The sequence below is a fragment of the Rhinoraja longicauda genome, chromosome 18 (assembly GCF_053455715.1).
Source record: "Rhinoraja longicauda isolate Sanriku21f chromosome 18, sRhiLon1.1, whole genome shotgun sequence".
NCBI classification, from domain to species: Eukaryota; Metazoa; Chordata; class Chondrichthyes; order Rajiformes; family Arhynchobatidae; genus Rhinoraja; species Rhinoraja longicauda.
In genome coordinates, this window is record NC_135970.1 from 41,248,017 (window position 1) to 41,273,872 (window position 25,856).

The 25,856-nt window shown below is 37.4% G+C and overlaps 1 protein-coding gene across 4 annotated transcripts in view; it reads right to left on the reverse strand.

The window, feature by feature from the left end:
* The window catches only part of elp4 (elongator acetyltransferase complex subunit 4), a 177,522-nt gene that overhangs the window by 80,885 nt on the left and 70,781 nt on the right, over positions 1–25,856 (reverse strand). For 3 of the 4 annotated variants that reach the window (XM_078414876.1, XM_078414875.1, XM_078414878.1), the window contains 4 exons: positions 21,771–21,855; positions 20,145–20,333; positions 3,071–3,179; positions 1,939–2,045 (listed from right to left, as the gene is read on the reverse strand). In XM_078414876.1, coding sequence (XP_078271002.1) covers positions 1,939–2,045; positions 3,071–3,179; positions 20,145–20,333; positions 21,771–21,855 — 490 coding nt within the window. The remainder of the gene's footprint in view (positions 1–1,938; positions 2,046–3,070; positions 3,180–20,144; positions 20,334–21,770; positions 21,856–25,856) is intronic. The other variant, XM_078414877.1, reaches the window with a different exon arrangement.

Genomic DNA, 25,856 nt, shown 5'->3' on the forward strand with positions numbered 1-25,856 from the left:
GAAGTGGGGGGAGGGGGTCTTGCTTAAATAACTTTCACTGGAATTTAAACTGGCAATAAAGATTCAGCAATTTTCACAAATCTGAAAAAGTCGATTTAAAATACTTTAAGTATCCTAAACGCATTTTATAAATTTTGCAAGTAGGTCACAAAGGTAGAACCCAAATGTTTGATTTGAACTCTATATATGAATTCAGTACAATACCTGAACTAAGTTGGATAAATGCAAGTTACAGCTTACAAAAAACCCATGTATGTTATTCGACATGAAACTCTTTAAGAATCTTAATTTTATGGAAAATTACATTCCATTACATTAATGTCTTAAGAAATCAAAGAGCTGTTCCTGGCAGACACTTAATTTTATGACTGCTTCGTGGGTTGCTAAGTGGGTATAACAGGGAAGAATCCCAATCAAAACATCTTCAGCACTGCTCCCAAAGTGACCCAATGGGACAATTGCCCACCCGATTAACTATTAACCATTCTCAATGCAATTAAATAATGAAAACCACTGATGACCATTAATTAAGAAAAGGGCATCCTAATTGTCAGTGGACTGAGAATTTAATGATTAATAGATTTTTTTTTAAAAGGGTAGATTGGGTGGTTGTAGAGGTGGGAGCATAGAAAGCAAAAAAGGATAGAAACACTGAAAAAAAAAAGAGGGATGGTGACAACAGTTGCCTTATCAAGTGGTTAGTTAAGAGGCCAGAGGGTCATTGAAGGGCCACAGTGGTCACTCCAGGGTGAAGTACCAAACACCAAAGCGATGCCAACCCAAATTGACCAGCAGCTAGTGAATAAGACAAAATATGCTAATTTATTTGTGCTGCATTCCCTTGTATAAGCTGAAATAGCCAAGACAAGTGGCCTGCTTAAATGCTTTCCACTTGACAGGAGATTAAATAATATGGTTTGTCAGGGCTGCCCACTTATTTTATCTCCAGTGAAGACTCTACACAAGGACTAGAGAAGAAATAATTATCACATCACAAAAAGCCACTCCTCAAATACGCACTCACCTTTTCATGCTTAGTTAATTAATACTTCAGCCTTAATTGGTTAACAGTTGTATGCATTTGCTATTTAGTAACACAGGAAAAAGGGAATGGATTCATTTCAGTCCTAACACATCAGGATTGCAGACACTACAAATATCTTAGATCACTGCTGAAGTTTGAATCTGGCTGAACAGGAGAATTAACCTCTATAATCATTTCTTAAATATTCCCAGGCCAGCCACATATTGCTTAATAAAAACTGAGGAAAATAATTCTAGCGGCATTTACTGCAGAAAATATGTTCACAGTATATTATGTCCATTTTCAATCAGCTCACAATGCATGTGAAACTATTTTCCAAAAACTAATGTAGACATAAGGAATTGCAGATGTTGCTTTACAAAAAAAGACACAAAGTGCCGGTGTAATGTCCCAGTTAATGCAAGCCTGTGATCAATAGTAGGGATTTGTAACAATATTAACATTAAGTACTACATTGAGATTTCTATTATTTTCGTTCAATACAACATATGCTAGGAATTGCAAATGATGAAGAGCAAAAATTATTAATGATGCCAAACTGTATTTTGTTGCAAAGATATTTTAATTCAGATCTACAATAAAGAGATGGAATAAAGTACCAGCCAATCGAAGCAATTAATTTGACAAATGGCCTGCAGACATATAATACTGCATTACAGTTTATTCACGAGAGTTACAGAAAAATTCTTGACCCACAAACTGAAAGTGAGGCAAAGAGTTCTTCGCCCTCCCCCACCTCAAACGCTTCTTCCTTTTGGGAAGATAATAGCTTCTATGAAAGATAACTTTCTGCACAATCAAATGTAAGACATAGCTCATTTTGTTATTAACTTGCAAAACAACTTATTATTTTGTAGATTTATTAAAAGAAAGTAAACCTCAGCGTTTCCTACCTCAATAGTGAACAATTTTCGTTTCAATTTGAATGCAAGATCCTTTGTATCAGGCACATCAGAGATTAAACAATTAAGCCGAGGAAGCTGACCAACATGGAATAAACCTTAAGGAGAATTCAAATTAAGAAAAAACATGCTATCATGCAGCTGCATAAATTAAACAAGCTGATAGCAGAACTCTCCACAATTACATTCCTCACTGTCCCTTTTTAAACCAGGGATCGCCATCAGAAGCAATGAAGCAAACAGTGTGATTATGCTCAAGTAATCAAGCAGAATAAGATAAACAAAAATCCTTGTTCAAGTAAAACTAATTATATTTAGGTACAGATATGACATCCACAAAAAGAATTCTGACGGTTGTCAAAACGGAGGCCCATTTGTGATATTTTCTCTTGTATTTACAGTAAGCAAATGTGGCTATCACCTTGCTTGCTGCCCAAAAGCATTGCTGAATGATCTTTATTTTATTAAATGCACCAGTAAGCAGCCACGAAAACATGGCTTATGGGTTGGAGACCTTGACTGACTACAGCTTTTATAAATGAAATGTATTTTGAGGCTTCAGCCATTAACAAATTGTCACATGCTGTTGTGGTAAATAGCCCTTAAAAGGGGCACCAAATTCAGAATGGATGTGTAAAATAAATGAATATGTGAAAATGAAGCTCATTTATGACTGTTCGGAACTGGTGTACACATGAGGTCTGCTTTTAGCTTCGAGCGGTGTGAGCTCAAATCTAAGCTGATCTTTTGTGACAGGAACATTGGCTGAGTTGGTGCAGTCTAGTCATGGTTAAGGGAATTGGTAAGCTCACTGGCCGAGTGGCTGCCTGGCTTCCTCTGCGTGAGTATTCCCAAAAGCCTGCCTACAATGATGCAGATCTGATTGAGCACTGTCTTGATAATTTGGCTTGACAACATGCGAGTAGTTGCCATGTTACTTTCACAGTCCTAATGCACAGTAAAAGATAAACAGTCTGACCAATAGATTGCTACATTGGGAGACAGTCAAAATGCAGATTCTGAAATGAAATCAATTACTACCTTATGGCAGACAAACTAATTAAAGAGCAAACTGTTAAATATCTATAAATCACTTGGGTACTTTGGTCACAATTGGACTTACCATGATAGTCCTTGTAGATTGGATTGGTTTTTCTCTCAGAAGCATTAAATGATTCGAGACCAATCACAGTATCTGATAATTTTACCACACGGCCTATGACTGCTTTGTTCTGTAGAGGATAGAAGAAAATAGATTTAAAGAATTTTAAAAAGGGAAAACAACAGAATAAGTTTAGGCTAAGCCCATAAATAAATAAAGGTAACTTAAAGCTTATCTATGATTAGATAGTTCCCAAATTCATCTTTGTTAACATTAAAATTTTAGGGGAAAAAATATTTTGGTTACAAATACATACTGCGTTGATTTATGTGAAGTAATTAAATTAAGTGCATACTTAGTTATTATTTTCCATTTAAATATTTCAATTGCATTAAAAGTCACATTACTGATGATAGTTTTTTTTCACTGTTAGCTTCCATTGAGTAGATTTTATGGACAGCATAATGCTTTCTTTCATGCCAATTCATCTGCTATACACCAATTGTAAACGGAAAACAGCTTCAAAGCTGCAAAGTCATTGCCCTTCAATGCATCGTTCCTTGGTGCATTTTAATAAAAAGGAAACACAGAGCGTACAAAGTGTCCTGCATTAAATTATCACTGTTTAGGATGGATTGCTATTGCTAATCTATCTCTAAAGATCTTCATATTCATGTAATATTATCTCTCCTGTAATGCTACGTATTAGGAAAAAAATGTACAAATAATTGCAGGCTCTACGAAAGCTGACATCTTAAAACATAACTTAATTTTTGCAGGATTTGTTTCTTGTTTTGTTTCTAACTGTGTCCCTTTTGTTTTATGCTGTGCCTGCCTGTTAACTATTAAGACAGACCGCATTTTAGGCTGCTTTATATTCTTTTGGTTTTTACGAAACGTTTCCCAGTTCATGCTATTTCCATTTAAGCATTGGCTTCTATCTGTTTTTTAAAATTGTTTCAGTATGATTTGATTTTATACACTGGACTTTTGAGTTGCTGTTGGCTCAGGTTGAGGGAAGCAGAGAAATAAGAGAACTAACTGGACATGGGATTGCTGAGGCTGGGCTGGAGGCAGCAGTGCTGGCAATCAGTACTGAGGTGCCTCATGTGCAAAATACATTGGTAGGCCAGGCCCAGCTGAAGGGTGAGAGCTCCAGGAATACAGCAGAAGGCAAGCTTAAGGTCCCCGAGAGAGGGGAGGCTTGCACAGGAAAAAGCTGTTGGAGGTATTGAAAGATTATGCATTGAGTAGATTAACAAAAAGACCAAGTCTATCATGGTTAAAGAAGGTAATTTAAAGTATAATTTAGGGTCATGTTGTCAACACGAGAACATTAAAAGGAGGTATGCACAAAACTTGAGATTTCATTTATATAGGTGATCAAAGAAACTGAAAAAGGGAAAATAACATCTGCTTTATTCAATAAGCATTTCTTAATATAATTAAATGTTTTGTGCTGATTCACACAGGCAATAATATTTCAAGGTTTTAAATTGTCTGCAGATAAATGATTCTTGATTATAAAATGGGTTTAGCTATTTTATCTGTTTTATGATTATCTAGTACTTGTGTAACGAAAATCAAATTTTTTAAATGCACATTCCTGATATAATATTGGCACATACAAAATGTTGTTAGTCATGAATTATAGTCTTTGACATAACCCAGTGCTGCAACTACATTAAGCTGTGAAGCTGTATAAATGGACCTCATTTACAAAGATAGCTTAAAGCTGGATGTGCATTATGATGGGAGATAAGACATGTACATTGATAAGTCCGTTTGTAAAATAATCAACTTGCAATATATGTAATTCCACTCACTTAATCACCATTCTGTATTAACAGAAAATACCTTACTATCCTTATTAATAAGTTCATGCCCAAAGGCAGTGTTTCATCGCCTTTTAAGAGGACATAGTTTACTCTTTATACTGGTTTATATTAGAGAGATCAGAAATTATTGCAGGATATCATATGTTACAAAATAAATTAATTGTTTGGAAGGCTAGTCAAAATTGTGCAGTTGTTTTTTATTAGGGAAAAAAAATCTAATGTGTGCTAATGTACTTAGGTGACAGCAGAGTAAGCAATAAATGACAATATTCAGGGTGTTGCACAAGGATTGAAAATAAATAAAACTTTATACTTTGGTGTAAAAAAACCTATAGTTTACACAAATTATTCATAATTCAAAAGTCAATAGAGAAAAAAACCCCAAAATAAACCTGTGAATCCTATGACACTCTTCAGATTGTAGGTATCCAGGTGATTTACAGTCTTACAATCATAGTGCCAATATTATACACCATCAATATTTTATTTATTCAGCAGGGGCATATTTGTCATCGATAAATCTCTGATTTAATAACCAATTATGATAAAAAGACACAATTCATTTTCTGGGTTTATATTGTCAAAATCTCCTATGAATTAATTGGTTGAGTCTTTTCACATTTCCTATTTTTGCAACAATGATTAGCGGTTTGTTTTATTGTCAGTCTTGGGCTGTGGAAAAGTTCCTCCATAAATAATGTTATCAAACTACGTGAAATGACTTAACATGAAGATAGTCGATGATGCCATCTTCATTTTAATGTCATCAATTCCCCATGTTATCAAGATCTAAGTGAATGTACAGAAAATTACCTTCAAGATGGTACCATCATGTATAACTCTAAATGGACCATGGGTCAATAAACAGACAAATCAATTATTTAAACCTTGTAAACTCAAGACTTTTAAAACAAAACAGGGAAGAAAAGGGTGAGATGAAAATATTCAGACTAACGTCGGCAAGTAAATGCACAAAAGCTGTTCAAAATTTAGGAGGCAATAAAAACAGCTGACTCCTGTAATGAAGGTGCTGGCTACAGATACTGAAACTTCCAAATTAGCTTATACTAATCCTGTACCAAGTGTTCGCACGTTGATGGGACAAAAATTATAGCCTGTCATCAGAAGCAGACAGGCAGGCCTCGGTCCAGATGGGAGACTGGCTGGAAGAGGGGGCAGGTGGGAAGAATGATGGGAATGTGCTGGTATACAGAAGACTACTCCCTCTGCTGGCCAGATTGTCACCTGTTATGATGTGAACAGCCTAGTGTACACTGACATGAGTAATATTAGTATTCTATGATTCTTTAAATAATATTCTGCACTGGCCAACCCCCTCCCAGTTCTGAAGGAAAATGTAAAAAAAATATTTCCTTTAGGCTTTCAGATAAAAACAGCCCTTTACTGTAGTGGAAACATCCACTTCAGTCCTTCAATCAAGCTCACATTTAAGTCAATGTTCTGTTTCTAGGGATTAATTACCAGCAATATGTGAAATGATAAAGTTGCTATTAATTAAGTTAAAAAGGGCATTAATACCACCATGATGCTCATTCACTACTTTCTAAATAAATCATTTCATCTCTGCACAAGAATTCTTTAAGTAATATGTTATTATCCACAATGATTTATACCAATTCAGTGATGAGCATGATAATTAAGACATCCAAGTCAGCCGAATGTGAAAACTAATAATACACAGATGTGACAGTAATGCAAGTTTTCTGTATTTTGATGGATACAAAGAGAATATTGGACACAGGAAAAATACAAGTGAGTGCTCTTAATTACAGCTACTATGAAGCATTTCTTTGATTTTTGTTCCCAGAAGCAGCCTCTTTCTTTGCCCCCTCCTTTCCTTGCCAGGTTATTAGGGCTACCAGTGCCTTCTGTTCCAGGATCTAACTGCACTTCTGTTTCATGAGATTTTGGCCTTAAACCAGCATCTCCCAGAGCAGGAGGGATCAGCTTTTTCCCCACTGTTTTCATATAAAGCCTGGCTTCAAAGTTACTCCAGCTCCTTGCTCTCCAGAAGGTTCCATCCCAGGAACTCTCGCCTGCCATTTGGTTTGCTTTCTCATCTCAAAGGAATTGGCTTGCAGTGTTTCCCGATGTTGAACTGGCATTTGCTCTATGGAGTGAGTTATTATTAAACTTTTAGGTCAATTGTGGCACTAACAACTCTTCAGAAGCTTTCAGACACACAGTACAATTTGCCTGCTAATTAAATATTAATATAAAGTGGTGCATTTGTAGATAAGAGCTTTCATGCTCTTTCTTCTCTTTCAGATGGGGGAGAAACATTCTAAAGCACATTTCAAGAGTTCTATATTGCAACACACACTTCAGCCTGTGAAAAAAGCCACATGCTTGTGCAGTAAAAATACTAAACTGAAAGTTAAAAATGGAAACAGGCAAAACAAAGAAAATAGAATTTTCATCCTGCTTCTATCCATCAGGTCTTACAATTCATGGTGAAGCAAATATCCAGCAGAAACAAAATTATTGTACGTCCACATTATGTTGTATAATGATGACACGGACAAGACACAATCAACAAACCTAATATTTGAAAGTCAGTGCCATATGTATACAATTTCATATACACGCCTTGTGTCTGTGTCTCTAAATGGGGCAAATCCAGAGGTTGTTTTGTCCCCTTTGTTCTGAATAGTTTACCAATGATGGAGATTCTGTGTAATTGCAGACTGTAGAGTATGGAAGCCAAAGATTCCATATGCCTGAACAGATGACTATTCCCACACCATGATGAGAAGTTGACTGACTCAGGCTCACATCATTTAGTTGTGGACCTAAAAACACCAGGCCTTGTTCCCAGATATGTTTTGTCCAACTCTATTTCACTTATGTATATTTAGACAAATTAATTGGATGATGTTGCACAGCTAAGTTTAATCCCGGGGAATCTTTTGCAGGTGCTTCTAAAAAGTTCTGCACTTATAACATTGTGGAAATTTCTAAGAATAAATAAATGACTGAATAAAATAAGGGTAAAGTAACAGCAATAGTGTAACACAATATCTAGTGAGCAGAATATTGTTGTACATTTACTTGATCCGTATGTTACTTCAGAAGAAATAATATTAAATAAACATGGGTTCAAATCAGTCCTAGACACTTGCAATCTGGCTCTGACCCCATTCGGATAAGTAATTCCGTTCAAAACTGATGCTGTTAGTTCTATGGGCACCCATCAGGTTCCAAAAGAGAGTTGAATATGGAATCTATATCTCTCCCTCAACACTTTGAAGTAAGTACTTGAATGAACAATCCTATACTTCATGTTATGCAAATTCTCTTTGTGTACCAGATATAGATGCTTAGTCTTGTAACCAGCAATAAAGAAAGCTATCTGTTGAAAGGGTATACTTATTTTAACTAATTTCCCATTTATATTCCAGTAACGTTCCATGACAAACAATGTTGACACTGATAGTGCCTTCCCTACATGTTTTCTTTTTTCTGTCATAATCATTGCAAAGGAAATAAAACAGTATGCTAGATGTACGGTTATGAGATCCCACACTGTCTCCAATGATTGGAGAATGAGCAGCACGTGATGTTGTTTGAAGCTGTGGCAGTCCAGGAGCAGCAGGGGAGCTCTCTACTTTCCAATAAAAAGGCAAGTTTCTGAGGAATCGTTCTCCTTTTCATCATTTGTGGAACTGAAGAAAACAAAGTTGTTCAACAATGTGAACAGCTGCTATTATTAAACTAAAAGTCCACCAGTGCTTGAGACTGAGAGGCCCACATGTTCAGCTGTCCTCTCATCTTGCCATCCTATCCAATTAACTATTAACATGGAGGGCTTTACACATGCTCTCAGGGACTCTTTAACAGGCTTCTTGGAGAGTTAAACAACTGCACAGCAGGGACTCTGGGAACTGAGTAGCACTGACTGCATGAAAATTCTTGCCAGCTTCACTCCACTTAATGACAGCTCACTCTGCAGTTTAGTGTTTGATTGAGATGGTCAGAAAATTTAACCATTTTTTACAAAATAGATCTGCCTATCGGAAACTTCTGCTTGTAAAACTAAACGCAGTAATTCTTAACAAATACATCTGCCCCTTAAAAACATTGATACAACAGTGCAATGCAGAAATGGTTATTTTTACTGAGGCTAATAATGTATCTACATTTACAGCAACATTAACAGCTGTCCATGCAACCAATAGTGAGCACAGCTGGAGTCTGAAGTATTCAATTTTTGGTGAAATTTAAATTAGCTTAACGTTTATGGATTATTCGATGCAGAATGTTCCTGCAACCATCTTAAGTATTTTCAAAAGTAAACTTGAATGCCCATCAACAGAGTCCCTTTATAAAGATTTTATTTGGTTATTCACTCTTGTAGTTTCTTGATTAGTTCTAGATTTCTCCAAGTAACCAGGACATCAGTTCCTCATTGACTTTGCCAATAGTCACTTTGACAATACTTTGAATTCTTCTCTTTTTAAAAAAAAAAAGGAACTTGATAATTTGCAGATAGAATAAAACTCCTCAAAGAACTCATTAAATGTTCACAATATTTGCTTGGCATGTCTCCAATATGTCTTTTCCCTTCATAAGGAACATTAGAGCACTTCCTCTGAATTTCTAAGAAACCCCATGAGAACCAAAACAGTTCAACGTCTTAGGATTAGTGCAGTCACTGCCACTCAAACAGGAGTATCAACTGAATCTTAAGTGAATCGAAGTTAATTTTAGAAAGGGTTGAAACACAATTTAGAAACTACTCAAATAACACTGTCCAATTCTGATGTACTTTATTTGTATATATATTAAGCTAAGCAGCCATCAAGTTAAGGTGTTTTTTACTTTAATTACCAATTATTTTGTACAGGTTTTGAGCATACAACATGATAAGGGACCGGTTATTTTAGGCTAGGGCAGGTTATAAAATATTACAAAGTGTAATGCCAACATAGTTGGCAATTACTCTTGTAAGCCATTGAAGGCTTCCAGTCTGTGCTGAGGTTTCTCCTGACTGCACTCTTGACATTGGACACACGGTCCAGCAGTGGAGCGTAACCTTGATGCTACAAGCCAGTGGCGATGCTGAGAAATCTGCTTAATAAACCTGAAGCAGGAACAGCCCATTAATTCCAATGAAGATGAATGGCCGAGGAGAACCAGGATTTTAATTAATTTTTCTACTTCTTATTAATTGGATTTTTGTGCTCGTGTTAATTGTATTTTATTGTTTTTTGCCAGTGTTTGAGGATGTTCAGGTTCTTTAAAGCTCTTGACATTTTTCATAGTCATCAAAGACTTGGGACATCGTTTAGCTGGCTTGCAATGTTTTTCAGTCATTTTGAGAGCAGAACTTGTTCTAGCTTCCCCCACATTGTGGCAAGCAACGTAGAGATCCACTACTGATGACTGGTTAGCTTTATGCATTAACTTGTCATCAATAGGTGCAGAAAAATTAATTTTGTATATAATTTGTGGTCAGCAGTAAGAATGGACAGCACCCTTCTGTTGGCTAGTTCTTCCCTCCCTGCCCCACACTAGTAATTATATCGATTTATTCACTGTTGTAGAATGATCTGTGAACAATTTCTACCTATTCTGTAATCCAAAAGCAAAACATTGCAGATGTTAGGAATCTGAAATAAAAACAAAACTTTGAAAATATTCAGCAGATCATTTCTGATGAAAGACAGAAATGATCTGCTGAATATCAGTTCCATTTAGTTCCATCTAAATTGCACCACAAATTTGGAATTTGATTTCAAGAGAGAGTTAGATCGAGCTCTTAAAGATAGCAGTGTCAAGGGATATGGGGAGAAGGCAGGATCGGGGTATTGATTGTGGATGATCAGCCATGATCACAGTGAATGGCGGTGCTGGCTCAAAGGGCCTAATGCTGCACCTATTGTCTATTATCTATTGTCTAAAGCCATTCCACTCTAACATGTAATTGGAGTTGCCGAGTAATTCCAGCCTTTTCTCTTTTAGTTCCATCTCAATTGCACCACAAATTTGGAATTTGATTTTCATTCACTGTTGTCTATTCTTATGCATTCCAAGAAAATGGTTCTTTAATAAAAAGGACCTGCAGATGCTTGTTCATAACAAAGATAGACACAAAATACAGGAGTAACTGTGCGGGACATGTAGTGTCTCTGGAGAAAATGGATAGGTGATGTTTCGGGTTCGGATCCTTCTTCAGACTCTGATCCAAAACGTCCCCTATCCATTTTCTCCAGAGATGCTGCCTGACCCGTGGAGTTACTCCAACATTTTGTGTCTATCCAAGAAAATTGTTGTTGCATTGTTGCTGCAAAAAAATACTCCTGAGAAGTGGACTACATTTATATACACTGTTTTATCAATAGAAAATAATAATTTAATCATTTCAGGTAGAGTTAACCCAGCCATTTAAAAATGTAGAAAATGACTTGTAAAAATATATATAATATATAAAAAATACATTACAGAATTTACTGCATAATGGAAATGTTAACGACTTGGTCACATACCTTGACCATTTCAATGAACTTGAATATAACTTGATCTTCAATAGAAATTGAAATTTCAACAATATGTAAAAAACAAACAAAAAGAATCTTGCAGATGCTGAAAATACTCAGGTGGTCAGGCAGCATCCGTAGAAAGGGAAACAAGATGAATGTTTCAGATTGAAGACCCTTAGTTGGAACAACCGGGAATGAAAGAAACATTTATGAAGGGTCTTTCACTGCTAACATTAATTCTGTTTCTCTTTCAATGGGCTGATCTGTTGCGTTTCCAACATTTTCTATTTGTATTGCAGCATACCAAAATCTGCAACTTTAAAATTTTTCAATGGTGGAAGATTGATAAATATAGATGTCTATCTACTATCATAGAATAAAACCACTTTGATTGAAAACGCCAAATTTTTCCTTTGTGGAGGCCCAATCAGAATGATCAAATGAGGCCCAATCAGACTGCACTTCAATGTAAATTCCATTGAAAAGTCATCCATACCAATAAATTTCCAAACACAGACACAATAGGCAACTTGCGCAATAGGCAACTTGCGTAAATTTGCACTTCCATAAACAATTCTGTACTCAGTCCATTGTGCAATCAAGGCAATTTGTAATTTCTACAACAGGATCATTCAAGTTTATATCGTAAACAAGCTCGTATTGGTTGTGGTGCTTACCCAGAAGGCCGCAGGCCCAATGGCGAGCTGGAACTCAAGCCTGCAATGGCGGTGGTGCTTACCCAAAAGGCCACGTTCTGGAGAAAGTGCCCCAGACACAGCCAAACGCTGCTGAGACGGTTAATATTCTCACTGAGTTATTTCAGAGGGGATGGGGATGAGGATTCCAACTTATGCAAAATTTAACTTATGTAACTGTTCACGGAACATAACCCTTGCATAAGTCAGGGAGAGCCTGTATCAAAACTTCTTAAAAAAACAAAATGAAACAATAGAAAAACTAAAACAAAATAAAGGCTTCAAATGAAAAAGTGCTTTCTTGAACAAGAAACAAAAGAAATAGGTATGGGGCATTTGGGTCCTGTTTCCTGCTTCACCATTCAATAAATTAGGGACGATCTTTCATGTCATTGACATTTTCCCTTACTAAATATGTATCTCTTGATTCCTTTAATATTAAAAAAACATACTAATCTTTTCCCAGGGTATACTGGATTACTGAGCCTCCCCAATCCTCCTGGTTTATTTTCCTTTGGAATGAAGAAATTTCTCATCCATGTTCTGACTGGCCTAGTTATTTTGAAACCTTGGCCATTCCATCTACCCTATCCAAAGAAATGTAATTCCAACATTGCAGTCCAAACCCATACTCAAGCTTTTTTATCCAGATACAGACTGCACTTCAACGTAAATTTCATTAAAAAATTATTCATCCCAATAAATTTTCAAATATAGAAACGTCTTTAAAAAAATAACAGTGAAGCAATGGAAAATATAACAAAATAAAGGCAGAAACAGAAAATGTGCTTTCTTGAACAAATCTAAAACTGATCTGCTGTCACCTCTAGATAATGTTAGAAGATTGTGAAATAAAATCACTAATTTGCTGAGTTATTTCCTAGAGTGGTAGACCTAAAATATTTAGAGGTCTATTTGCTGAAGAGAAGAAAATAATACATCACAAAGTATTTCTCCTTAACTGGGTTCATGATTACTGCTTAAATGGGTTGGTTTGCTAGTTTGCAGATGAAACAAAAATTGAAGTTGTGGACAGTGAAGAAGGCTGTCAAAGGATACAGCAGAATATAGATCAGTTAAAGATATGGGGGGAGAATGGTAGATGTAGTGCAAGTAAGTCCAGGCAAGTATGAGATGTTGCACTTTGGGAGGTCAGATGCAAAAGGAAAGTATACAGTTGATAGCAGGACCCTTCACAGCACTGACTGAGACACGAATCTTGGAGTCTAAGTCCATAGCTTCCTAAATGTAGCAACACAAGTAGATGTAGTGGTAAAGAAGGCGTACAGTATCATTGGTTGGGCATTGAGAATAAAGTCAAGGAGTCATAATGCAATATGAACTTTATAAAACTTTGGTTAAGATGCATTTGGATTGTCTGCAGTTCTGGGCGCCCCTTTACAGGAAGGATGTGGACGCTTTGAAGAGGGTGCAGGAGAAGTTTACCAGAATGCTGCCTGGATTTGAAGGTATTAGCTATAAGGACGGATAGGACAATCTTGGATTGTTATCTCTGGAACATCAGAGGCTGAACAGAGACCTAATATAAGCTTATAAAGTTATGAGCTAGAAGACAAGGTAGCCTTATATGTAATTATCTCATGTAGATCATTGTTTCATAAAAATTCTGGTGGATAACTGGGAAGGGATTTAATTGAAATGATGATAATGAAACTTTCACTGAATGTCAAAGAGTATCACATTAGTCCTATTATAAATTCCAGTAAAATTCTGCAATTGAACAAAGACTCAGTCATTGCTAGGAAATAGTTTTTCACCAATAAATTAAGGTACATTGATAATGCAAAAAAATAGAAAACCATGTCGAGCAATCTCCCAAGTTGTCATAGTTGTTGTTTTACAGTGAAAGAAATGTGAACCCAGAGGCTGACTTGAAGACTGTTGTGAAGTGCAGTGCCACAAGGAAATACACTACATCACCTTATTGCTAATGTCACATTGATATATGACATGTTATTTTACGGAAAATACTTCAATCTGAAGTCTTGTCCTTTACAAATGCGCCGCTGATTTAATACATTCAGAAGCAGACATGAATTGAAAATGACATTGTTAAAAATTATTGGGGAATATTCTCCGAACCTCATTCTAATTCAGACACGTTTTGAATAATCTTCATATTAGTGTTAACAGATGAAAATGATAAGTTCTGGCTTCCGACTTTAAGTTTATGTATGGGTAGTTGGTTATAATGTTAGCTGTACCAGGCACAGGTCTCAATTCTGGCCAAAAGAAATTCCAGAATGCTATGGAGGCAAGCATCTATGGGGAAAAAGTAGATTATCCCAGAAAGTTACAGAACGTAGCTGCTTATAAAGGGCGAAGATTGAAATGTACTGTGGAACAAAATAATAGCACTGAGGCAAAGCAATAATAGCATCCCGAGACAAGTGTGGAAGGAACATGAACGGTATAAATATTTACATTCATATTTGGTATTTGCCAAATGATTCTTTCCGCACCAATCACCAACGGGATGTCACCATTAATTCTTGATTAGTAAGGGTGTCAGGGGCTAAGGGGCGAAGGCAGGAGAACGGGGTTGTGAGGGAAAGATTAATCAGCCATGATTGAATGGTGGAGTAGACTTGATTAGGCCAAATGGCCTATTTCTGCTCCTAGAACTTATAAACACTGGTAAAAAAGATGAAATGGTAAACCACAGCTCCAACTATTGACATGAGAGAATATAGAACAGCACAACACAGGAACAGGCTAAACATGATGCAAAGTTAAACTAATCTCATCTGCCTACATGTGATCTTTTCTTTGCTACATTCCTTGCATATCCTCGTGCTCATCCAAAAAGCTCTTAATCCCATACCATTTAGCACAGAAGACTTGATGGTTCACCCATTGAGTTATTAATAAGTTATGCACAAGATGGTGAAATACATCATCTGTATAGCACAGTTTGACTACTGAGGTTCAAATGACCATGGTACTGGAATGCAGTTGCTATTGGTTGAACAGTTTCCAATAATTCTGAAAATCAGCTCAAATCCCAAGGGGAAGTTTGTTGGAGGTAAGATGCAACACTGAGGTGAAAACATTTGCGGAAAAACCTCACCAATGATTAATTAAAGCATATGAGACGATGGGCCTTACACCCAACAGCTATGAGAGCAGGATCAAATATTTATGGAAGAGATAAAGGCATTCAAGAGGAAGGATCACTTTGGAGGTAGCCAAGAAGAAGCAAGAGGAGTTGTATATGGGCCTGAAGACAGTGTAAATGCAGAGTACACCTTAAATGAAGAAACTAAAGGTGCACATAACAGGGCAACACAATAATCCTAGGGGACTTTAATTTAGATCGGGCAAACCAAATGAACAGTAAGATTATGAAGAATAATTTCAGGCATTGTTAAAGAGCTGATTTTCTAGATCAGTAGTTAGGTACCAATGCAGGAAAGGGTTATTTCAAATCTAGCAGCATAATGAGCAAGGATTGATTAGTATTCGTGGATTTAAGGAGCCTTTAAAGCACCGTGATCATAAAATGATCAAAATTTACCACAAAAATTGAAAGTGAATTTGTTCAGTCCATTGGGGACAAGTAAATGGTAGAGAAATAAAACAAATATTTTGCGTCTAGTTTTAAATGCAGCATTATAAATGTCCCGGAAATACTGGAGAACAGCAGCTCTGGAGTGAATAAGGAAATAAAATTAATTCCAAATTTATTAATAAGAAAAAATAATGCCATTCAATGATATTAAAACCTGATGCATTCATCTTAGGATTTTGAAGGAGATGGCGTTTAAGGAGACAATAGATGCATTAGCTATCATCTTCAAAAAATCTAGCATGGCTAATGAATGAATCTAGAATGGCTCCTGCAGCTTGCAAGATAGCAAATGTAACTCCACAATTTAAGGAAGTATGTAGATTTTAAACAAGATTCTATGCACAAGTTCACTTGATATTAGTTGTAGGGTAAATGTTGTAGTCTTCACTGAAATTAGTGGCCAAAGCATACTATAGAGTTGGAACTGAGTTTGAATTCAGGGGACATAGGTATTTTTGTCCAAATTCACATGTATAGCAAAGAATCAAGATGTCAAAATGAATGCTGGTCTTTAAGTAAAAGAATTTTAGTGCAAAAATATATTGTTCCTATTGGACATAACCTTGGTGAGACCATGTCTGGAAATAATATGTACAAAGACTGCATTTGGAAGACAGACACAAAATGCTGGAGTAACTCAGCGGGACAGGCAGCGTCTCTGGAGAGAAGGAATGGGTGGCGTTTCAGGTCGAATTCCTTCTCTACAGAGATGCTGCCTGTCCTACTGCAGTATTTTGTGTCATCCATTCCTTCTCTCCAGAGATGCTGCCTGTCCCACTGAGTTACTCCAGCATTTTTTGTCCACCTTCAATAAAATTCAAGATCTTCTCTTTCTAAAAAAAGAATTTGCAACCTAAGTCCAAAATTATAATTGTATTTAATTTTTCATCTATGCAGCATAACCTCAGCTGTTTAGTAGAAAAAGAGCTGGAAATACTCATCATGTCAGGCAATCTGTGCACAGAGAAACCGGTTTAAAGTTTTGTGTCGATTACATGTCAGTCACCTGGCATCCGATGAAAGGCAATTTACCTCTTCAGGTGCCTGTTAAGTGTTTCTGGTATGTTCTGTTTTATTTCAGAATTCCAGCATCCTGAGTTATTGTTTATCATTTGATTCAAAGAACCTACCCCATATAAACATTATTACTGACAATGTGCAAGATACATCTTCTGGATGTATACAAAGTACTTGTGTTATAATACCAGGGTAAGCAGTCAACCAAGAAAACCAAGTCCAATGTCAAATCTAAACTATGTGTAGGGAGGAACATTATTGAACATGAGGTGCCGCCCCTTCTACCTCCCGAGAGAATTCACCTCCAACATCTTGACCACGGTCTACATCCCACCCCAGACAGACGTCCATCCATCATTGTGTAGGAAATTAACTGCAGATGCTGGTACAAATCAAAGGTATCACAAAATGCTGGAGTAACTCAGCAGGTCAGGCAACGGGGAATTACAGACCAGTTAGCCTGACATCGGTGGTGGGGAAGATGCTGGAGTCAATTATTAAAGAGGTAATAACGGCGCATTTGGATAACAGTAAAAGGACTGGTCCATCAGCATGGATTGATGAAAGGGAAATCATACTTGACTAATCTTCTGGAAATTTTTGAGGATGTGACAAGTAAAATGGATGAAGGAGAGCCAGTGGATGTAGTGTATCTGGACTTTCAGAAAGCCTTTGATAAGGTCCCACACAGAAGATTGGTGGGCAAAATTAGACCACATGGTATTGGGGGTAGGGTATTGACATGGAAAGAGAATTGTTTGGCAGACAGGAAGCAAAGAGTAGGAATAAATGGGTCCTTTTCAGAATAGCAGGCAGTGGCGAGTGGAATGCCACAAGGCTCGGTGCTGGGGGCACAACTATTTACAATATAAATGTTTTGGATGATGGAATTAGAAGTAACATTAGCAAGTTTGCAGATGACACAAAGCTGGGTGGCAGTGTGAACTGCGAAGAGGATGTTAGGAGGTTGCAGGGTGACTTGGACAGGTTGAGTGAGTGGGCAGATGCATCGCAGGTGCAGTAGAAGTATAATGTAGATAAATGTGAGGTTATCCACTTTGGTGGCAAAAGCAAGGAGGCAGATTATTATCTCAATGATGTCAGATTAGGTAAAAGGGAAGAGCAATGAGACCTGGGTCCTTGTACACCAGTCAATGAAAGTAAGCGTGCAGGTACAGCAGGCAGCGAAGAAAGCTAATGGCACATTGGCCTTCATAACGAGAGGATTTGAGTACAGGAGTAAAGAGGTCCTTCTGCAGTTGTATAGGGCCCTGGTGAGACCACATCTGGAGTATTGTGTGCAGTTTTGGTCTCCTAATTTGAGGAAGGACATCCTTGCTATTGAGGCAGTGTAGCGTAGGTTCACAAGGTTAATCTCCGGGATGGCGGGACTGTCATATGAGGAAAGATTGGAAAGATTGGGCTTGTATTCACTGGAGTGTAGAAGGATGAGAGAGGATCTTATAGAGACATATAAAATTATGACAGGACTGGACAAGCTAGATTCAGGAAATATGTTCCCAATGTTGAGGGAGTCCAGAACCAGGGGCCACAGTCTCAGAATAAAGGGGAGGCCATTTAAAACTGTGGTGAGGAAAACCTTCTTCACCCAGAGAGTTGTGAATTTGTGGAATTCTCTGTCACAAAAGGCAGTGGAGGCCAATTCACTGGATGAATTTAAAAGAGAGTTAGATAGAGCTCTAGAGGCTAGTGGAATCAAGGGATATGGGAAGAAGGCAGGCACAGGTTATTGATTGTGGATGATCAGCCATGATCACAATGAATGGCAGTGCTGGCTCGAAGGGCCAGATGGCCTCCTCCTGCACCTATTTTCTATGTTTCTATACCAAACCAATTAACCTACTAACCTGTACGTTTTTGGAGTGTGGGAGGAAACCGGAGTACCCGGAAAAAACCCATGCAGGTCATGGGGAGAATGTACAAACTCCATACAGACAGCACCTGTAGTCAGGATCGAACCTGGTTCTCTGGTGCTGTAAGGCAGTAACTACCACTGTGCCACTGAGCCACCCTGTCATATTATTGTTAGATGATGTTGTTGAGGGGCAGCATGTAATTGAGAACCAAGAGATGTGTATACAGTGATTCCTTTGAGGCTCCAGAGGTGGCTCTTTCTCAGAGAACTAGGGATGAGCAGTAAGTGACAGTTTCTCAGTATTGTCTATATTTTGAACAAATTGTTTCAATGGTAAACAGACAAACGAAATTGCTACTAATCAAAGTAGTGACATTGTTGTGTTTTTCAAAGTATTTAAAGTGAATGATTTTTTTATTCTCCTCAAAAAATGATCAGGTGGTGCCCCACTTACCGAGCAGTTCATTCACCTCAAAAGACAGCTGAAAAACATTTACTGCCAGAACATACTGGACTTTAAATAAATGAATATACTCAATAATTATCTGCTACATTAAGCCTTTGTAACAATTAAATGTGGTAGCTATGAGTGCATAGTCCCTTATTAATGCGTTAATGGAATTCATAAAAAAGTTATTGCATTCTGAAGTCATTGCCAAGCCAAGTTATCCACCATGAAAAATGTAAAATTATAGCCACCTTATTTGTAAGTTATTTTTAAAAGATATTTTGATACGCTGATTTATTATTGCTGCAAGAAAGTCAAGGAAATTGTGCCATTCCTGGTTGAGAACATAAGAAATCACTTGTCCTTAATGTAGTAGAAAAATTAGCTTTAGATTCAATTTCAATCTGGGTTTGTTATCAGGCAGCCACAGAACTTCACGAACTCATCACAAAAACAGTTTTGGGACAGTGTAAACAAACCTCCAATTCCAAAGTGAAAATAAAACAAACTGACTGCAGATGATGGAAAAATGACAAAGTTCTGACAAAGGGTCTTAGACCTGAAACCTGTAACTTTGTGTTTCTCCCGACAGATGTGACCTGGCACTCAGAGTGCTTCCAGCATTTTGTGTTTTTATGTTATCACCCTAATTCTAAAGTTAATTTAAGAACAATTTACTGCCACTCCACTGCATCGAAAGTAAAGTGAATACTTTGTTGCTCGACCAATGTCCATGCATGACATGGTTTACTCTGGTTTATTCTGACCAGAAGTTTATTCACAACTCTGGTTTATCCTGCCCTTTTTTTTTCAGACATGACTCATCTCGTCCCACCATCATCCTGTGCAGCAACAGTGACATTCAGTCTTTGCACCGTACCCTGCTGAGAAACATATTCAGTATATGAAATGGTGACAACATTTTTTGCAGTTTGAAACGGCAGGGTAATAGAACTTTTTAAAAAAACTAGAAATAATTAGCTTCTTCTCAGGCATTGTTGCCTGAAAACCATGCTGAGAAATCCCAAAATGAAATAAGCACGTTTGCTCTCAGGAAATATGGTCTTATCACTCCTATTGAACAGAAATGATCATTCGAATAACTATTCCACTTAAGCAGTCTAACCTGGATAAGGTATGCTGGCACAGTAATCATACAGGCAGAGAGAGATGTTCTGAGAAGTCCACGGAGTGCATACAGAAATCTAGTGAGACTGTATGCAGATTCTGGGTTTTCATTAAGGCCAACATCGTCTCCCCATAACACTGAGCCAAGTGAGTGGATTCCTATTCGCAGGATGTTCCTCTGTTTAGTCTGCAGGAAGAGAGGTGCAAATGAATGTGACAAAACAGCAGGGGATTGCTTATAAATGACACCCTTCCTACCCAGTTTGCTTTCTAACTTACAAGATCTACAACAGATACTGGACAGGTGACGAGTCTTTGAAATTTCTGTCTGGACTTGCTTTCCAGCTGCCTAACGGCTCATAAAACAGCTTGTTTCCTTGGCATATCAACAGGGAAGGATACCAGTAGAACCTTAATAAGAGCTGCACTTTTGCAAAGCCTACATAGCTGCTAGCAAAGTGCCAAGAAAGGATCAGCGTATGCTAGACTTCCAGCTGGTTTGGGCTAGGATTCTGTTAACAAAAGCTGCCTGTGGTATCACAAACGATTCATGCTACCAAAAAGGATAGCTTATTCTACACTTTTACTTACATGGAGAGACCAGTTGCCTAGACACACAAAAAGCATTGTGTAAATTTTTGTTTGATCATAAGCGACTGGTTGTGACAAAGAGTCAAACTGAGATAGAAATCAGAAGGAAATGTGCACAAATTAATTGCTCAAAAAGATATCCAATAAAGTACACATAATTGAGCAAATCAGATGAGTTTGCTAAAGATTCTGTGTGTGTGTGTACATATATATGGATTCACTGTATATGCTGTCGGTTTTTGACATTCCCTGCTTTGGAAGACCTGTCATCTTGCTACAGAAACAGCTAGGCACACTGTACTGTGGGAACTGTTAAGACATGCCTGTTGCCATGGTTACTACTGGGAAGGGGAGAGGTGTCTGTCAGGGACCAATTTACTTCTCCAAAGGGGTTTTGCCTCCACAGGGAAAGACAGCCTGTCCAGATCTGTGTTGAAATCTCAGTAGAGATTGTGAGCTGAGCAATAACAAGCTAAATTAAGACACAAGTATTAGTAAAGCTAAAGTTGCTATGAAGTTTTTCTTCAGTCAGAGGCTTGGGCTCAGCCAATTTAGTTAACATTTTGATGAAATGGTGACTGTGCACACTTCAATTATTTGAGTTTTCTCTGTAACAAAACAAAGATTTTCTTGGTCATGGTTTTGTCAAGGCTAAAAGTTTTACAACAAGGATATTTTCATTACATCAATGAAAAATGCCCAATGTAGCTTAATGTGGAGTCAGGCTAAGCCACTTTCTCGAATGGACAGCTCCTTTTTAGGTGCTCAGTGACTAATGATGCCAGAGCACACTGCTTATGCACATCAATGCTTGTACCCAATAGAGTTGAGGAAAGCTCAAAACGTGAGGCAAATGCATATTAACATATGACCCATACTCTGTCTTTGCAATGCTTGTTTACTTCATCTATGCTTAGAAACAGCTTGTTCATTGTTGATTATTCCAAACCCTTCCGGCTGCACCCTGGAGAGCGCTATGAAAACAACATTAGTTACTTGATTACAGAAGACACTAAGGGCTTGTGCACCATACCTGGGGACTGGATCCATCAAATCCTTCCTCACGGATGACTCTCTGTATGGCTCGAAGCAGCTTGATGTAACCAAAGTTCATGTTACTATCAAAAAAAAGTGTGAAAAGGAAGTCACAAATTTAAAACATCACTTTAGCACCCTGTTGGTAGTTTTATACCTTTAATGAAAGATGGGACTCAATCCACAACTTTGTACATGGCCATTCTCAATTGACAGAATCAGGGAGGAAGTTGATGAGAATGTGGGGAGAAAAAAAATGGGATTCATGTAGAATTAGTGCATTTGGGTGATTGCCAGTTGGCGTGGGTTCAATGGGCTGAAGGGCCTGTTTTTGTACCATATCGCCCGATGACTCTAATATTAAAGTGCATGTCTTTTCTCCAAAACAACCTGAAGGAAAATTGTGATCTTTACCCTGTCTACATTAGTCCAGAAGAATTTCATTTAGCCAAACTGAGAAACTTTTGGTTCAATGCCAATATAGCTGACTTTTGATAAGCACATTATTAATATTTTATTAATTAATATTTTGCTTTGGGTTAGAATTATAATTCGAAAACCACTAATCCATTAGATGCAAATGAGGGCATACTTTGCATGGACCCAATATGAATCTATTACAGATTTGTTATAAACAAATTAAAAACTAGCCAAAGAGTTTTTTATATAACTTGTGGACTAATTACGAAGATTTGCCTAAATAGGGAGTGCTCAGATTTCAGTGCAATACAAAATACATGTCCTTTGCCTTCCACCAGGTTTCTGCACTACTAGTTCTATTTCTAATCTGTGGTCCCAAGCCAAGGCAAAATCTTAATTTCATTCTAAACTGCTTAAGTGAAAAATAAAACTGAACTAATAAATTGAGTTCACAGCACAGCCGTATAAATAAAATGCACCCTGGGAGGCAGCATTCGGTCGCTTGTATTAACTACCTCAGTGACCTGACACCTTATGAAAGGGATATTCTGCAGAGACAAGGATGCCTTAATTATGTCAGGCTCACTTACCTCCTAGAAAATTAATGATTTAATGAAGCAACTTAAAAGATGAAACCACTACAGCATTTCTGTGTTAAATCATAGATTAATTAACATATCGTTAATGAACTGCCACAGCAAGCACACCTGATCAAAGTCCTAGTCACCTGAGCTCATCTTGTTGAAAATTTGTAATTTTAACAAAAACATTTTGCAAAATGTTTTTTCCCCCATCAATAATAAACTTGTTTGTGCCAAAATATGTTATTGCTCTAGTCAAGAAAATAAAAATAGAGTGACATGCAAATATCCATTTTAAACTACATCCAGGTGAAGTTCAACGGAACAAAAATGAACATTAATGGAAAAAAAATTCCTTCCAAATTTTAGATGTATAAAGTTAAACAACAGATGTCATATGACACATTATTTAAAAGTGTAAAACAAAGCGTCTATGCTAAATAGAACACAGTAAATGAAGTGAAAAAAAAATATTCGTAACTAAATGATTAAATAGCTCAGACAAAATGCACAAATTAACTTCTGCCATCTTGCATGTGTAAACATATAACAGACTATGTTCTCCAGTTTTATTGCTCTATTTAATGTGCTATTTCATTAATTTATAAGAGATTTTTGTCAGTACCATGTCCCGAGAACTATCCATTTCTTTTGGTGAAGAGAAACTTAATACCTTTAAATGCGTGGACAGATAAAATAGTGAACATGATCAGGCTAAATTAGTAACATGTAACATATGGAAATAGCAGAAATATTTGCTTAATTCTTATCATAACTTGCAAAATAAATCTGCCCTTTCCTTCGCTTGACAATGATGTTCTCCCCCAATCTTCTTCACACTCATCAAGCAGATATCAAAAGTTGATGGTATTACTTAGATTAACAGACCCAAGGTGAGTATAAAGGACACAATAATGCTGCAATGTTTCAAACGGATTTACAAGAAAAAAACATCAATCATTGAGAAGTTTATCTTTTAATCTCCATTTACCCAAACGATAACGAACATTCCCAATTACCTGTGAAAGAATTTCATTGAGACGAGGTCTGATCAGAAAAGAACAGCCACTGCGGTTTGGTTATGAAAACTTAAGAGTCAATTCAAATTGATCTAGAAATACTGTGCCAAAAGTCTTGGTTTGCACTGTACAATCTTGGTTTGCCTGTGCTAAGTAATAAATGCAAGTTAAGAATCCTGAGGTTCTTTAGATTAGTTAATCAGTATTTAAAAACTGTTAACCAATTAGAAAATCAAATCAAGAGATCAAGTGGAGTTGAGGCTGGCCTGTGTACTGATTATCTGAAAATTACAAATTTAAGTTGGGGGGGAGGGAATCAACCCATTTCGGGGAGGACGAGCATGAAACTATTCACCTTGCAACACTTATCCTCCAGAACCATGGTCACTCCATCTTCAGTCACTGAAGTGCAGCGAGTAAGTATAGCAGGATTATGCACAAACTTGAAAATCATTGTCAACTGGATCACTGAAACATACAGAAGAATAAGTCCTACACTGAACGTATGTGAAACAAAGACCTCCTACTGAACTGCCTCTTTGTATTACATTGCCTTTCAACAATAAAGGCACATACCGAAACCCTGAAAATACACCTTTTCCGTATCGTTGGAGTCATTTCCCAATGAATTCAGACTGATGACAATCAGTGCACTTGCAATGCTTTTGGCCAAATAAGGAAAGGAGTGTTTGAGGTTTAAGACCTCCAAGCAAGCACAAAGCTTATGGCCCAGAAGACAGCAGTGATCTGTCCTCCTGTGTGCGTTTAAGATATGGACACCTTTAGCAGGTACTGAAGATACCATCAATGCTGTCTCGTCAAACTTCACTGGCGTGTGAAGCTATCCAATGTCAGCATCCTAACCCTGATCAACATCCCCAGCATTGAGGTCCTAACTGCATTTGATTTTGAGGAAATGTCCCATTGTTCTATACCCAGCACCACGCTTCTGAAACAGTCTATACTGAACACGATCATGGAAGGAGATTACCAGCTGGATGGAGAAAAAAAAACCAAGAATAATTCTCATTGAAAAATATTGTGTATGTTATTCTTAGTTTTTTCTGTCAAATAACATAATTAATTAAAAATGCAATAACATCCACACCAACCTTTGGGAATCCCTGTCCCATGGTCATTGAAAATGGAAAAGCATTTATTATAATCCTGAAAACCAATGCATAAATGTGGTGTATGCAAGTAGGGTACTAGTTCTCATCACCTCTGCCTGGGTAGTCTACAATCAAAAGGCATGAAGAAAGTATTCTTTAACTTCAGGTAACCCATCTCCTCTCAGTCCCTTTCTGTCTTTCTTATCTATCCATTTAGCCCTTTCCAATCACCCCATCAGCCTCTATTTACATGATTTATTTCCCCTCCCCCACACTCATCACCTACACATTGTTCCCACTAGGTCCCCCTATCTCTCCGTCCATTGTTCCTATCTGCCAATTTCTCCCTCATTAAATCTAACACTTCCTTTCTCATGCACCATAATCTGCAGCTCTGTGTTGTCTTCACTTATCCACTCCCAGCCTCTGTCAGTGTTTCCACTTTTCCCTCCCCACCTGACTCCATTTGCCAATTAACCTCTCCTCATCAGGAACCACCTATCGTTTGCCAGCTCTTGCAAAATCCTCCACCTCACCTCTTTATACTGTTCATCTTCCCTCTACTCTTTCAGTCCAGATGAAAGGTTTTGACTGTTCATTTCCCTCCATAGATGCTGCCTGACTTTTTGTGTTCCTCCAGCAATTTGTTTTTGCCTCACACACTGCATGTATCTCCTAGATTAAGGGTCCCACAATGGCTTCATCAGCATTCCCAGAACCGGTGTGGAAGCAAGTTAATCTCAGTCCTGGGGGACTGGTTAAATTGATGACCATCGGGCCTTCTGATTAAAGAAAAACAGTCTTAAGAAAACTGCACGTTATATGTACCTATGTTCGTTGAATTTATTTCAGTCTTTGTTCTGGGAATAGTTATCTTCATCACAGATAACCACTTTGTTAATACCCATTGCATCACCTACAAAACAAGACTATATCTACTTAAAATCACTTA